Genomic DNA, 14,705 nt, shown 5'->3' on the forward strand with positions numbered 1-14,705 from the left:
AGCTCAACATAAGAACAACTGTAAAAATCATTTGCAAAGCGTATCTACATGTATCTCAACATATGAGAAAGGCGCACTAGAAAATGCTAACGGAAAGATAAAATGATAACAGACACACCACAAGTACAGAGGGTGAAATAATATACTGTAAATTCAGAAATTATTGTGTGGATTAATTATTGTGATTTTGTCATTTTATAACAAATGCGATTTAATTTTTACGAATTTGAGAAAAATCCTGTATAATTCATATAGATTATTTGAAAGTGCGAGTTTAAATTATTGCGTTTACATCTCTGTCGCATTTTTCACAATAATTTCTGAATTTATAGTACTTTGCTGTGTGCAAACATTTATATTAGAATTAACTATATTTCTATATTTTTAGTATTGACCAGGACGAGATTCTGGATGATGACCTGGTGACACACTTCCAAAAACTTCAGATTGACCACAGGAAAATCTGTCAACAACAGTTTGAACAGAATGTAAGTACAGTAGACTCCGGCCAATCGGATACCCAAAATGTCAGCTAAAAATATCCGATTGTCCGATATATTCAATTAGCCGATGAACGTATATTCCTCCAAGTTTTTTTTCAAAATTGACAGACACAACCCTAAGATACCTATAGCTATTATAGCTGCTTTATTAATGAAAATTTGTAACTAATCTCATTGTTTTTTCAGGTACAAGTTCGGATAATTCGGTTGATTGAGTAACAGATCAATCAGTTGATAATAATGTATTTTGTTTATCTGTCAGTCTATTGATTATTAATTATTAATTATGTGTTGATTATCTGAATAAAATATGTACCATTAATATTTAAATAATGTGACTTGTTGTTTTTGCGTGATTTGTTTCATTTGTGTGTTAAAACAGGTAAAAGCTAAAAATAGCTATGAATTCTCGGAAGTAGGCCACAGGTAAATTCTATTAATAGCTACGAATTCATGCCGACTATAAACTTCTACCTGTAATCGTACTCGGATCTAATTTTCTACATTTTTTTATTTATGAAATCCATTTCCAATTTCAAGTAATACAACTATGTTTATGATTATAAAATTGTAAAATTAATTTTGCTTTTCTATCTTATCTGTCGTGGTTCAAAATAAAAGGCTGAATATTATGTAAATTAGGAAAATGGCGTACGTGTGTACAAGTTACATAATTCTATTTCACCTGGGACATGCTATTGACACACGATTCCTTGTTTTTACACAGGACTTCTATATATATTTTAATAAATTGTTGAGAAAGAGGTACATTTCATTCATATTTAATAAACATTGATGAACATCACGCACAGTTTATCATTTTGTCGTGTCATTGTTTGTGCATGATTTGGATAAACACATAACAAACACATCTTGGGCAGAATATAATATCAAATTCATAAAATAAACAAGACAATAAGAAAAAATATGTTTTATTTGACTATGAAAGATCGTTTTTATTAATAAAATGAAACATTTCTGTACTGAAGTTTTCTTAAACTTAGTAATGGCGTAACTTCCGGCTTCATTTCCTGTCAAAAAAAATATGAAATTATTTCAAAATATTCGATTGTACATGGTTTTCACACATTTTCCATGAATATTCCTATCCAATTAGCCGATATATTCTAATAACCGATATTCGATTATCCAATGTATTTTGACTGAAATGTATAGGGAATGGTTCGGTGTTTTGAAATAATATTACAATAGCCGATATATTCGATTAACCGATATCCGATTAGGTGGAGTCTACTGTAGTGTCATACAAGTGAGAGGTTTAGCTAGCTATGATACTGGGTTCAATCTATTATTTTCTATACAAGAAAATGCCTGTACCAAGTCAGGAACATGACAGTTGTTATCTATTCATTTGATCTTTTGATTTTCCCTATTGATTAGGAACTTTCTGCTTTGATTTTTCCTCAGAATTCTGTATTTTTGTGATCCCACAAATTTTCTTTTTTTTTCATTGTTATTAGATACTATTTTCGTGGATTCTATAAAAATAGGTGAATCACAAACTAGCAAAGTCAAAAGTCTTCAAAATATTAAATGTGAGTCAACGTATATGTCTGTAAGAAAAAATTCAAAACTTTTTTTAAATTCAAAAAGCTAAACAGTATCTAGAGGTTGTTAAGCTGATGATAAGAAAAAACATACTAAAATTTTGACATTGTTGAGTGTTTCATTTTATGCTCAGTTTTCAATACCAACAAAATTCTCAAATATTTGTAGCGGTTAGCCCATAATGAAAATAATAGTATAATACCATAACAAAGGCATGTTCATGATGTTTGAGTAGCTGGAAATGAAGCTCATATAATTATCCATACACTATATATAAATCTTTCACATAAATTTCAGGCTACCCACATATCTGTTTTGCCAGTAGAACTGCTGATTTATATCTTCAAATGGGTTGTCTCCCCTGATTTAGACATCAAACAGCTGGAAATTCTGTCAGAGGTAAGGAATTTACATTTAGTCTTGTTATTGTGTTGCTGGGGCATATGTTGGTCATATCTTTTATTCCTTCTCTCTGAGGTAAAAAATAAAATGCATACTTTATGTTTTATCCTGTTACTCCGTTGTTTTGTCAAATGTTGACCATATATATTATAATACCTTAGTAGTCTCTATCTTTTTGCTATGTTGTATATATTGAGCTGGTTTCATTTTTGTCTGGTTTAAACTATACATGGAGGTAAGACTAAGCCATGTTGTTTCTAGTGGTTATCAAATGATTTGATTAATTTTGTGATTTGGTTAATGAAGAGGAACCACTTGTGATGATTCAAAGATAATTGGTATGTAGTTGTATTAGGTTTGGCACATCAGATTTCTAGGGCGATTGTTTGATCTTTCACCCTTTTTGAAAATTATGCATAGTTTACATGTTATAGTGTTGCCATTTTAATTTTACCATATGTAATTAATTGATAACATTTTATAAAAAAAATGAAGTAGCGTCACTGTGTTTGGACAAAAAATCTTGGAGCGGCCCTAGCATCATGAGCATCAATTCAAGATTTGAAAATCTCAAATAAGGCCACACCAATTTGATCCCTTGTTCCACCTATTTTTTTCAAAACAGAATTTTTTTAATTTTTTTTATATTCCCGCTTCCCGCATCCGGAACTGTAATCATGTCCATTTCCCGCACTGTTTTTTTTTTGTAAATATTATAAAAAGATATCAACATTTGTTAAATCACAGTCTAACCTGTATATAACGATTTTAAACATAAAAGCACCCCACCACACTGTGTAAATATCTGTGAGAATATTTGTTTCAGCATGAAACCTGGAGTGCTCCGATAAAAAGTTATAACAGCGGGTATTTCCGTGAAGAACAAAAAATTGGTTTCTTTCCCCCTTAGTACTTATATTCCCTATCAAAAAGTGTTCGTTGTTAGAATAAAGTACAAAGAACTTCTGAAGGATTTGCCTTCAACTGCAATTATATTGTATGCTGGCGAAACAAAACTATCCATAGCCGCTGCATGTTTATGCACCTGCCCTGATTGATTCAGGAGCATGTCGTTCAGCAGTTATCGATTGTTGATGTTGTTCATTGGTATTTTCCCGTTTGGATATATAAATTAGATCGTTGGTTTTCCTGTTCGAATTGTGTACGCTAATAATTTTGGGGTCCTTTATAGCTTGCTGTTTGGTCTGTATGAAAGCCCTGTGTAAAAGGCCGTACTTTGACCTGTTTTTGTTATTATCAGGTTGAGAACAACCCTCCCTCAGACAAGGGGTCATTTTACTGATGTAGAAAAGAAAATAGAAATACCAAGGATTTGTATAGTTCTTCTATACAAAACCTTTGAACACTTAGAATTTTGTACTCAAAAAGAGGAGAGTTACATCATATTTTAAACAAATTTGTCTAAAAGAGGGGTCCACTTATTTTGAATAATATTAAACTGTTAAAGTAAATGTGTTAACATGGTTATAAAGTCCAGGAATATTACTAAATTCTTGGACATGTTTTGACCATTTAATACCAGATAGATATATAGTTCTATGAGAAAATATGAGCCCTTTTGTACAAACAAATATAATATAACTTATATTGATCCCTCATAAAACATGTAAAAGGGATATTTATAACGTGTAGGGGTTGCCCCCAAACGGATTATGATTTGGATGGAGAATTGTCTCATTGTCAGTCACACATACATAGACCAGATTTAATTATTTCTTGGTGAACAGGGAAAAAATACTTCAGAAATTAAAGAAATGTCAAAGTACAAGTGATAAATCAAGTTTTAATATTGTCAAAACCTATTATTTTATGTTTACAAAAAAAAATTATAATCGCTCGCCTTTACTTTTCAAGCTTCGCCTCAAAAATTTGCAAATTAAATATTTTTTTATTAAAATTTTCATATCGCTGGCTCGCCCCAAATTTTGGAGTCTGTAGAACAAGAAATTAAATTGGTGTGGCCTAACTTGATATTGAAAAAAATAATTAAAAAATTTAATGTCCTCAAAACAGAAACATAAAAAATGTATTTGTTTTCCATAAACATTTTGTATGGGTTCAAGAAATGAAAATTTGTCATGAAAAATTGATATGTATTTTAGGTTAGCAGAGGGTTCCATATTTGTGCCCGAGATGATGGAATATGGAGGCAGATTTGTTCAAGGTAGAGTGTTACCTTAATTTATTTATTATAGGGGCCTCATAGGTCACATGCTTAATTTACAGTACTTATATGTGATAATAGGACTGAATAGATAAATTTAGCTAAAATTGAGAATCAAAATGGAAAAAGGGAATGTGTCAAAGAGACAACAACCTTACCAAAGGGCAGAAAACATCCCAAAGCCAACAATGGGTCTTCAACACAGGGAGAAAATCCTGCACCTGGAGGCTTGCTCCAGCCGGTCCCTTAACAAAAATGTGTTCTAGTTCACCTTACATGTATTGTTGGATTTCAAAATTTTGTTTTTATTGTTGAATAGATTTACAGATTTCTTAACCTCAATAGTGTTCATCTTGCCTTGATTATGGACTACATGGATGATATGTTTAAAACACACGATTTAGAAATTATCAATTATAATAGAATTCCTTGAACAAATATTTTTATACCCCTTTGGTCATGGGGTTTTATCCTTAAACATGTTAGACATGTTAAATGTGTTTATAGCCTGAACAGTATAATGACTTTTTTCAGAACCTGGGGCCCAAACACTGGGAAACTGAGAAAGTATGTCTCGTGGAGAAACATGTTTATTAATAGACCTCATGTACTGTTTAATGGTAGGTAAAAAATCAACTTTAGAAACAGGGTTCGTTATGTATGACAGGACTTCTCTTTTAGTGGTTTGTGGTGTGGTAAGAGTCACACCTGAAATGCTAGAGATCTCCTTCTGAGTCAAATCTAATTTCTTGTCGATTAATGAGTAAAAACAAATAAAGGAAGTTGATTTATGAGTATGAGTAAATACAGGAAGTTAATTAATGAGTGAAAACTACAATCGTAAATACATCAGATATTTTTCAAATATTTTATCTCTCAAAAAAAGTGAAATCATAATAACAATATAGGAGTATTTTTAGTTCAAACATGAGAGGGTTTGTTGTTTAGTTCAAACATGAGAGGGTTTGTTGTTTAGTTTTTAGTTCAAACATGAGAGGGTTTGTTGTTTAGTTCAAACATGAGAGGGTTTGTTGTTCAAACATGAGAGGGTATGTTGTTTAGTTCAAACATGAGAGGGTATGTTGTTTAGTTCAAACATGAGAGGGTATGTTGTTTAGTTCAAACATGAGAGGGTATGTTGTTTAGTTCAAACATGAGAGGGTTTGTTGTTTAGTTCAAACATGAGAGGGTTTGTTGTTTAGTTTTTAGTTCAAACATGAGAGGGTATGTTGTTAAGTTCAAACATGAGAGGGTATGTTGTTTAGTTCAAACATGAGAGGGTTTGTTGTTTAGTTCAAACATGAGAGGGTTTGTTGTTTAGTTTTTAGTTCAAACATGAGAGGGTATGTTGTTTAGTTCAAACATGAGAGGGTATGTTGTTTAGTTCAAACATGAGAGGGTATGTTGTTTAGTTCAAACATGAGAGGGTATGTTGTTTAGTTCAAACATGAGAGGGTTTGTTGTTTAGTTCAAACATGAGAGGGTTTGTTGTTTAGTTTTTAGTTCAAACATGAGAGGGTATGTTGTTTAGTTCAAACATGAGAGGGTATGTTGTTTAGTTCAAACATGAGAGGGTTTGTTGTTTAGTTCAAACATGAGAGGGTTTGTTGTTTAGTTCAAACATGAGAGGGTTTGTTGTTTAGTTCAAACATGAGAGGGTTTGTTGTTTAGTTTTTAGTTCAAACATGAGAGGGTATGTTGTTTAGTTCAAACATGAGAGGGTATGTTGTTTAGTTCAAACATGAGAGGGTATGTTGTTTAGTTCAAACATGAGAGGGTATGTTGTTTAGTTCAAACATAAGAGGGTTTGTTGTTTAGTTCAAACATGAGAGGGTTTGTTGTTTAGTTTTTAGTTCAAACATGAGAGGGTATGTTGTTTAGTTCAAACATGAGAGGGTTTGTTGTTTAGTTCAAACATGAGAGGGTTTGTTGTTTAGTTCAAACATGAGAGGGTTTGTTGTTTAGTTTTTAGTTCAAACATGAGAGGGTTTGTTGTTTAGTTCAAACATGAGAGGGTTTGTTGTTTAGTTCAAACATGAGAGGGTATGTTGTTTAGTTCAAACATGAGAGGGTATGTTGTTTAGTTCAAACATGAGAGGGTATGTTGTTTAGTTCAAACATGAGAGGGTATGTTGTTTAGTTCAAACATGAGAGGGTATGTTGTTTAGTTCAAACATGAGAGGGTTTGTTGTTTAGTTCAAACATGAGAGGGTTTGTTGTTTAGTTTTTAGTTCAAACATGAGAGGGTATGTTGTTTAGTTCAAACATGAGGGGGTATGTTGTTTAGTTCAAACATGAGAGGGTTTGTTGTTTAGTTCAAACATGAGAGGGTTTGTTGTTTAGTTCAAACATGAGAGGGTATGTTGTTTAGTTCAAACATGAGAGGGTATGTTGTTTACTTCAAACATGAGAGGGTATGTTGTTTACTTCAAACATGAGAGGGTTTGTTGTTTAGTTCAAACATGAGAGGGTTTGTTGTTTAGTTCAAACATGAGAGGGTTTGTTGTTTAGTTCAAACATGAGAGGGTTTGTTGTTTAGTTTTTAGTTCAAACATGAGAGGGTTTGTTGTTAAGTTTTTCAAAAGGTATGAAAAATGAAAAGGGTGGAGTATTAGATTCTCAGCTGCTCATCTCTTCCACAAAAATGATGGAAGTTCTTAAACTTCCTTTTTTTTACCATGATCTATTTCTCTCTAACAGGTTGCTATATTAGTAGGACATCCTATATGAGAGTAGGAGAGAAGAGTCTGGACTCATTCTACAAACCATGGCACCTTGTGGAATATTTCAGATACATGAGATTCTTCCCAGACGGTAAGTTGATATCTAATGCTAAAACATTGTTAAAAAAAAAAATGTCTGAATTTTAAATCCAAAATTTTTGTCGATGATATGAAGGAGTTCTACCCCTTTGATTAAAAAATGTGGTTATATATAGCACTGCGACAGTTTGTCAGTGCAACTCTTCTGAAACCACACAGCAAGATTTTATGACACGTTGTAGATAATTAAGACATGCTATGCCAAAAAAAATATGATTCAGTTTCTTTCTTTCTTAGAGTTATACCCCTTTGAATTTAGCATTTAGGCATGATTTACTACTACAACAGTTTGCCAGGGCAACTCATCTAAAACCACACAACAGAATTTCATGAAACTTTGTACATAATATTCGTCTTTATCTATGTATTAGTGTGTGATTATGTCAAAGTGCCTTCTGACCCCAATCTCCCCATTTATTAATGAAATAATATTTTGGTATTCAGGTGTTATGTTGATGATTTCCAGTTCAGAAGACCCCTATACAACACTGTCAAAACTGAGGTCCCAAAGTACTAGGGAGCAGGGACTGTTGATTGGGCGTTACAGATTCAATGGAGACAGGGTGAGTCTAAGGGATTGTTGAAAACTTGTCTGTTCTGAGCTCACAGTGGCCTTTGATGCTACCTGATGCCCTGACTTGGCGTCCAGCAGCGTCTAGTGTAATCCATTTCAAGAATCTTCTCCTGAAACTACTGAGCCAAATAAATTTAAACTTTACCTGAATGTTCCTTAGGTTATCCAGTTTAAAATTTGTATCCGAAGTTTCGAAAAATATGGACGCCATGGCTAAAATAGAAGATAGATCAAATGCAATTTTTTGCTCATATCTCAAAAGTTAAAGCATTTAGAAAAAATTTGATGTAGGTAAATATGTTCAATAGGTTAAGTTCCATCAGCCCTGACATTTTAAGAAGGAATCTAACAACACATTGTTGGGTTGCTGCGACTAAATTGGTAATTTTAAGGAAATTTTGCAGTTTTTGGTTATTTTCTTGAAGATTATTATAAATAAAGATAACATTTAAAAATCTTCTTCTCTGAAACTATTTTACCTGAATCTTCCTTAGGGTAACTAGTTTATAAATTGTATCCAAAGATTTCATCTATCAATAAACAAGGCCGTCATGTATAAAAATAAAACTAAGGGGTCAAAATTCATCAAATGGTGTATGTAACTTTGCTAAAGAGAAGTAATTTAATTTCTCCATCTGGTTCCATATCGAATTTTGATAAAACATGAGCTACACAATAATAGTTTATTACTCTTATATATATATATATATATATATATACAGTTCATATTTTTTTCTAAAAACAGATAGCTGCAACAACAAAAAATAAAAAAAATTATGCATCATATTTAAAGGCTATTATGTTATTAAGGGATAGAACCATTTGTACCTCAGCTTTGGCATAGATTGTGAAAATTTTATGTGCAACTTTTTTTTAATCATATTTTATTATTGTCTTTTCATATTGCTATTGTAGATTACTTCTGTTTTGAAAAGAGTTAAAACAAAAGACAGCACGTTGAATTACTACCCACGAAAACGACAACCACGACAACAAGTAGATCCAAATGATATGGAACAAACGTTTCAAGTGGTAAGGAAAGCAAAACTTGTGAATACAGTGCTGCACCATCTTGTGAAAGATAGTAGTGGACCACCCCTACTACATTATTTTGACCAATGAGATCACTTCTGCTCGTCTGTTTATCTAACATTTTCTACATTTACAAGTGATTATTTTTAGAATTAATTTATTAAATGTAGTCATTTACAAGTGCAACCAATGGTAATCATCACCTTTTCTATAAAAAACTATTTCTCAATCTGCTAAATTTTAAAAAGAAGATGTGGTATGATTGCCTTTGAGACAACTCTCAACAAAAGACCAAATTGACACAGACATTAACAACTATAGGTCATCGTACGGCCTTCAACAATGAGCAAAGACAAAAGACCAACTGACAAAGAAATTAATATTTATAGGTCACTTTATGACCTTCAACAATGAAAATCATACCATATCTTCTGTTTATATTATGTACATAATGGGATACGTATTCATAGTTTGGAAAGATTTTTATTTGCTTTTTTATTTTCTAGGAAATGGAAATCCAGAACCACAAAGACAGATGTCATGCTAAACTTGTGTGGCTTCATTATTCTGTTACAACATGTTATAAGTAAGTAGAGACAAACCCTTCATTACACAAATATATCAAAGAGAAGATTCATACCACTCTTAACATTAAGGGATTGTAGCTGATCTTAAGACAGCAACCCAACTACACAATCAAACTATCAAAAGTTTGATCCAGCTCATGGGTTTTATTAAACTGGATTATTATAATTTTTTAAATACTTGTTTTCCTTGAATTTATTTGCACCGGTTACCCAAGGATAAAAGTCTATCAATGAAAATGGATTGATCCTAGATCTAGCATATTAGATATCACAATTGGGTTAACGAAAAAAGTACATATACAGTATTTACAACTAGTTCCATCCTTGTTATTTAAATTGTTATAAACAAAATAGTATAATTTCTTTTTTTTTTAGGGCAACTGGACAGTTGAATGAAACCGATTTTGAACTAAACAACAAGAATTACCCCCCTTTGTTATTTTCTCGTGTTCTTAGTTACACTGCTGAATCTGAATCACCTCTTGAATGAAACAGATATCAGGATCATCTGAGCACTTTAACCCTGACAACTTGATCACTTGAATGTTTGAAGTAAAGCACCTTTGTGGAAAACACTTTATTCATAGACCTCGTTGATTTTCATGTTTTGTTTTGAACTTTTTATTTTGATAACTTTTAGGAACCTGCAGTAAATATGTTTTTTGATTTATTTTAATTGTATATTATTTTATGTGTTATAACCAGATTTAACACTTTGAGTATGAATTACTATTGTAATATTGGATTGAAGTTGTTGATTATATCAGAGATCATTATTTTTTTTTATTTTTACAAAGTGTTATTTAGAGATGCATAAGCTTGATATATAAGATTCAAATTATATTATGTGGTCGAGTTTGTTAATGAAATTTTCAAACGTCCCGAATAAATCTATCAAGCATTGATTAACATTGACACCATAAAGTAATGTTTAAAATATTTAATTTTAGATTTTAATGGTTTTGACTTCCAGAGAATTAACATACTTATGCATGTGTATGATTTTAATTTAAATAATGTATTTAATTGTCTCAGAATGTGACATGTATTGCATTTGTAATGGACCATGGAATATGCTTCAAATTGGATTTTTCTTCCCTTTATCAGAAAAAGGCCATAAAAATGTACTCAATGGAGCATTACACATATATCTGATAGGTTCAATTATTAGTAAAGTATAACTTATATTATTGATCAAGATATCTCAATTAGAAAATAATCTTAATATTTAATTTCTAGTTCAGTTCAGCCGGTAAAACCTCCATGTTTTCTTTTTATTAAATTCCTGTGGTACAATTCAATTCCATGTTTACATTTTATTTTATGTGTTGTTTGTTTTTGTGTTAAGTTTTTGGCAGCAATCTATGGTGATTTCAATGGTATATTTTACAGGGAGATAACTCTGTAAAGTCAGCTAAACGTTTTAATTACGTTGTGTTGTAAAAGGAATATTAAGCTTCTCAATGATCAAAATTGGTGGTTGTCAGATTGCTATATAACCAGTGTATTTTTTCTGATTAAACGGTTGGTTCAAAAAATTTAAAATTTTTATATTTTAAATAAAGTGTCAAAGTAAATACTTTGACAAAATTTTATGAAAATTAAACAAGCCAAATTAATTTTAGTGAAAGTGTTGGGTACCACCTTAATGTCTTTCACTATCATTTAGAAGAGTTTAGTTTTTAAATCAAAAAGCAAGTTACTGTAAATTAAGAAATTTTTGCAAAGTTTTGTCAGTACCACAAATGCAGCAGTAAAGATTTGCAATAATAAAAACTTGCATTCATAATTTCAGAATCATTTTTCTGTCTTTATTCACATTAATTATATTATGCATTTTTGCCAAATGTCAAGGATTTGCAATAATTAATGATCGCATTCATTTGTGAATTTACAGTATATACCTGTAATAATAAAAAGTTGCCGTTAACAGCAGGTGGTTGTTAAGACAGGTTTGACTGTAATTCATTGTTTATATTAAACAATTTCCATATGGTTCTGTTCTAATAATATAATATATTTAAAGCAGCTGTTATATAAAGCAAGAACTATAGCATTGAAATCACTAGAGATATATCTGTATATATTTTATTTATTGTTACAATGTAAATATTTAGGTATAAGTAATGCTTTATGTTTAGTTATCAATGAAACATAGGTTATTAAATTGATTCTTGGGTAGTATTGCTTTGTTAACAGAATAATTTCAAATTTTCAATGATTTTGTTTGAATGTAAATTCTTCAATAGTTAACACAGTGGATCTCATTTTTTTTCTAAAAATGTATTCTATGTTATTTGATTGTCCAACAAAGGTATAAAACATCTGTTGTTGACCATTAGATGGTGGAAATGTGCTATTTAGGTGCAAATTATTATAAAGATTGACACTATTTTCTATTTTTATTTAAATAATTACTTAATATGTTATTTTCATATAACCAAATTTTGACTCTGGAAAATATAATTTATTATCAGAATATCCTGGTTCCTTGTTGAATAAGAGCAACCAAAAGAAGTAAAATCAAACATATAATTGGTGTATTATGGGGAAAAGTTTACTGTTTTTGATGATTTGTTGTGTGTATCAAACAGTTAATTTCAAACCTAAACTGTAAAATTAATTTTACTTCTTTAGGTTGCTCTTACCTGACCGAGTACAAGGATGTCCTACCACAGAGTAGGTAACCTGTCTAAAAATTATAAACTCTGGAGTCAAAAGTCGGTAATATAAAAATAGACTATTGGAAATGTTTTGTTAATTTTGCATTAGAATGGTAATACAAACGTGACAGTTGTGTTCTAAATTTGACCTTGGTCTAACTTGGTTTTAATGTAGCAAATATCCATTTATCACCACTGGGTTAATTAATTTTGTACAGTAAAAGAAACTTGTACGTGGGTTAAGCTGAAATACAATAATATTATATAGCTATACTTTAAAACAACTTGTTTTCGTGGATACTTTATTTCGCGTTTTACCTTTCTAGACCATTTAGCGGTTATTTATATTCACGATTTTCTGTCTTACTTGATGAAGTTTAATAAGGAATGATCTAAGTTTTACATATTCGCGACAATTTATATTCGCGTTATTTTTCTACTCGTGAGTCGCGAAAATAAATAGCTCGCGAAAATAATTTGGTTTACAGTGTCCTAATAAGAATTTGATGAAACCATCTTGTTTTATAATAATTGTATTGTAATGTCTTGGTAATCTGAAATTCTAAATTTAGTTCAGTTTGCCTTAAAGGTCAGTGAATCTTTTCACAAAAAAATGTTAAAGAGAAATATTTTAAGAGTATATTTAATCCTGAGATTTTTGTAAAAAAAACTGTAATGTGCACATTATTTTTCAAACCTGACTTAATGTCATACACACATGCTTATAGAAATATTATGAACAGGTTAATAGATTTATTTATTATTATCAATTATCTTTTGTGTCATATTCACATCTTTACCATCAACTATCTTTAATCAAAATTAAAGTTTTAAAGAAACAGAAAACTGACCTTTTAATAGATTCAACAGAATAGATTCAGATCCTTCAGTTAAGTGTGAACATGTGTATTTTAATGACAAACCATACAAGTGGGATTTATATGTTCTTTACAGTTTCTGCATTCCACCTTTGATGCTGTAAGTATCAAGGTTTTTAATGCAGCAATATTTGATATTGAATTTGTATTGAATTTAGAAATCAGATTTATTATTTTAATGCTGTTAAATTGTGTTAAAACAGGAAAGTTTTAATAAAACATGGCAGATATCAGGAAAGTTTTAATAAAGCATGGCAGATATCAGAAAAGTTTTAATTGTTTGTATACTTTAACATAGATCTTGGCAGTATTTGTAGCACTTAAAAACATAAATTAAAACAACATGTTAAAAATTTCATGCGTCGGAAGCTCTTTTCTGGATTTACCTCTATCAGGAACACTCAATGCAGAATAATTGAAAGCCAATAATGTACATAAGAACAGAAACAGTTAAAGAACTAGAAATAAAAAAAATAAAAGCCAAAGGTCAACTTTGACTGAGGAAGTTGGAACCTTAGTTTCTTTATAACTTCAAAATTTTTGAACAGACAATTTAAGAAAGGTTTGTTAAATATCATGTCAGTACCTAACAAACTTAAGTACTGACTACTGAGCTGATGATACCATCAGGAACTGATAGTCCCCTAGCAGAGGTATTGTCCCAGTGCTGTTTAAAATGAAAACAACACGTTATAAATGTCATGCATCCAAAGCATCTTTCTGGATTTACCTCAGCACCAACTTGTGTCAATAATTTGTGTGATTGTTTGAGCTGGTCAGTTTGAAGAGAACCACTAATTGTAAGTCAACAATAATTATTATATGTTTTTGTGTCCAACATTATAAAAGCTGAATGTAGAAACTATATTTGCTAGTAACAATCCAATATAAGCTGGAGATAGGTTGTGCATGTTCCGTTTATAAAAAAAGAGAATGTTAACATTTAAATGTGAAACTAACAGCCACCAGAAAGAACCACTTCAAAGACTGATTTGGACCACCAAAAATGATTTTTTACACATTTTTTCCAACCAAGACAAAAAAAGAAATACTTAGAAAAATCTTTATAATTTGATATGATTGAAGGTGCTTGTCAGTCTGTTTATTGTTATATTCAAGTAAATATCTGGTCATATGACAATGGGCATTTCTGATGTCTTCTCAATCATGTCTATGATTAATTAGTCTGAAGTAATTGAAAATATGTAAGAAATGCTGATGTCACCATACTGGTCCCTTAAGATACCATCACTTATGTATATGTATCTGGCAAACAGGAAATTGATATCTGTTAGTGAAATGCATCACATCATATAACAAGCACACATGATACCAAATTTCACGAAACTTTGATTCGTATTTCCTTCGAAAAAATGTACAAATGGCCATCTGTACTTCTAGGTGAAAATTTATATCCAACAAATAATAATAAATCCAGTATTTAAAAAACAAAACAATGGATTTGATAATTTTAACCTTGACATATTATG

The 14,705-nt window shown here is 30.8% G+C and overlaps 1 protein-coding gene across 5 annotated transcripts in view; it reads left to right on the forward strand.

Moving 5' to 3' along the window:
* Window positions 1–13,484, forward strand: part of LOC139497255 (F-box only protein 9-like) — a 42,091-nt gene extending 28,607 nt beyond the window's left edge. For all 5 annotated transcript variants that reach the window (XM_071285415.1, XM_071285417.1, XM_071285419.1 and 2 more), the window contains 9 exons: window positions 389–488; window positions 2,370–2,471; window positions 4,598–4,659; window positions 5,194–5,279; window positions 7,360–7,473; window positions 7,926–8,044; window positions 8,971–9,087; window positions 9,594–9,673; window positions 10,050–13,484. In XM_071285415.1, coding sequence (XP_071141516.1) covers window positions 389–488; window positions 2,370–2,471; window positions 4,598–4,659; window positions 5,194–5,279; window positions 7,360–7,473; window positions 7,926–8,044; window positions 8,971–9,087; window positions 9,594–9,673; window positions 10,050–10,164 — 895 coding nt within the window. In that variant the 3' untranslated portion in view covers window positions 10,165–13,484. The remainder of the gene's footprint in view (window positions 1–388; window positions 489–2,369; window positions 2,472–4,597; window positions 4,660–5,193; window positions 5,280–7,359; window positions 7,474–7,925; window positions 8,045–8,970; window positions 9,088–9,593; window positions 9,674–10,049) is intronic.
* Window positions 13,485–14,705: the final 1,221 nt, after the last annotated feature.

This window comes from Mytilus edulis, chromosome 12, assembly GCF_963676685.1.
Source record: "Mytilus edulis chromosome 12, xbMytEdul2.2, whole genome shotgun sequence".
Taxonomy (NCBI): domain Eukaryota; kingdom Metazoa; phylum Mollusca; class Bivalvia; order Mytilida; family Mytilidae; genus Mytilus; species Mytilus edulis.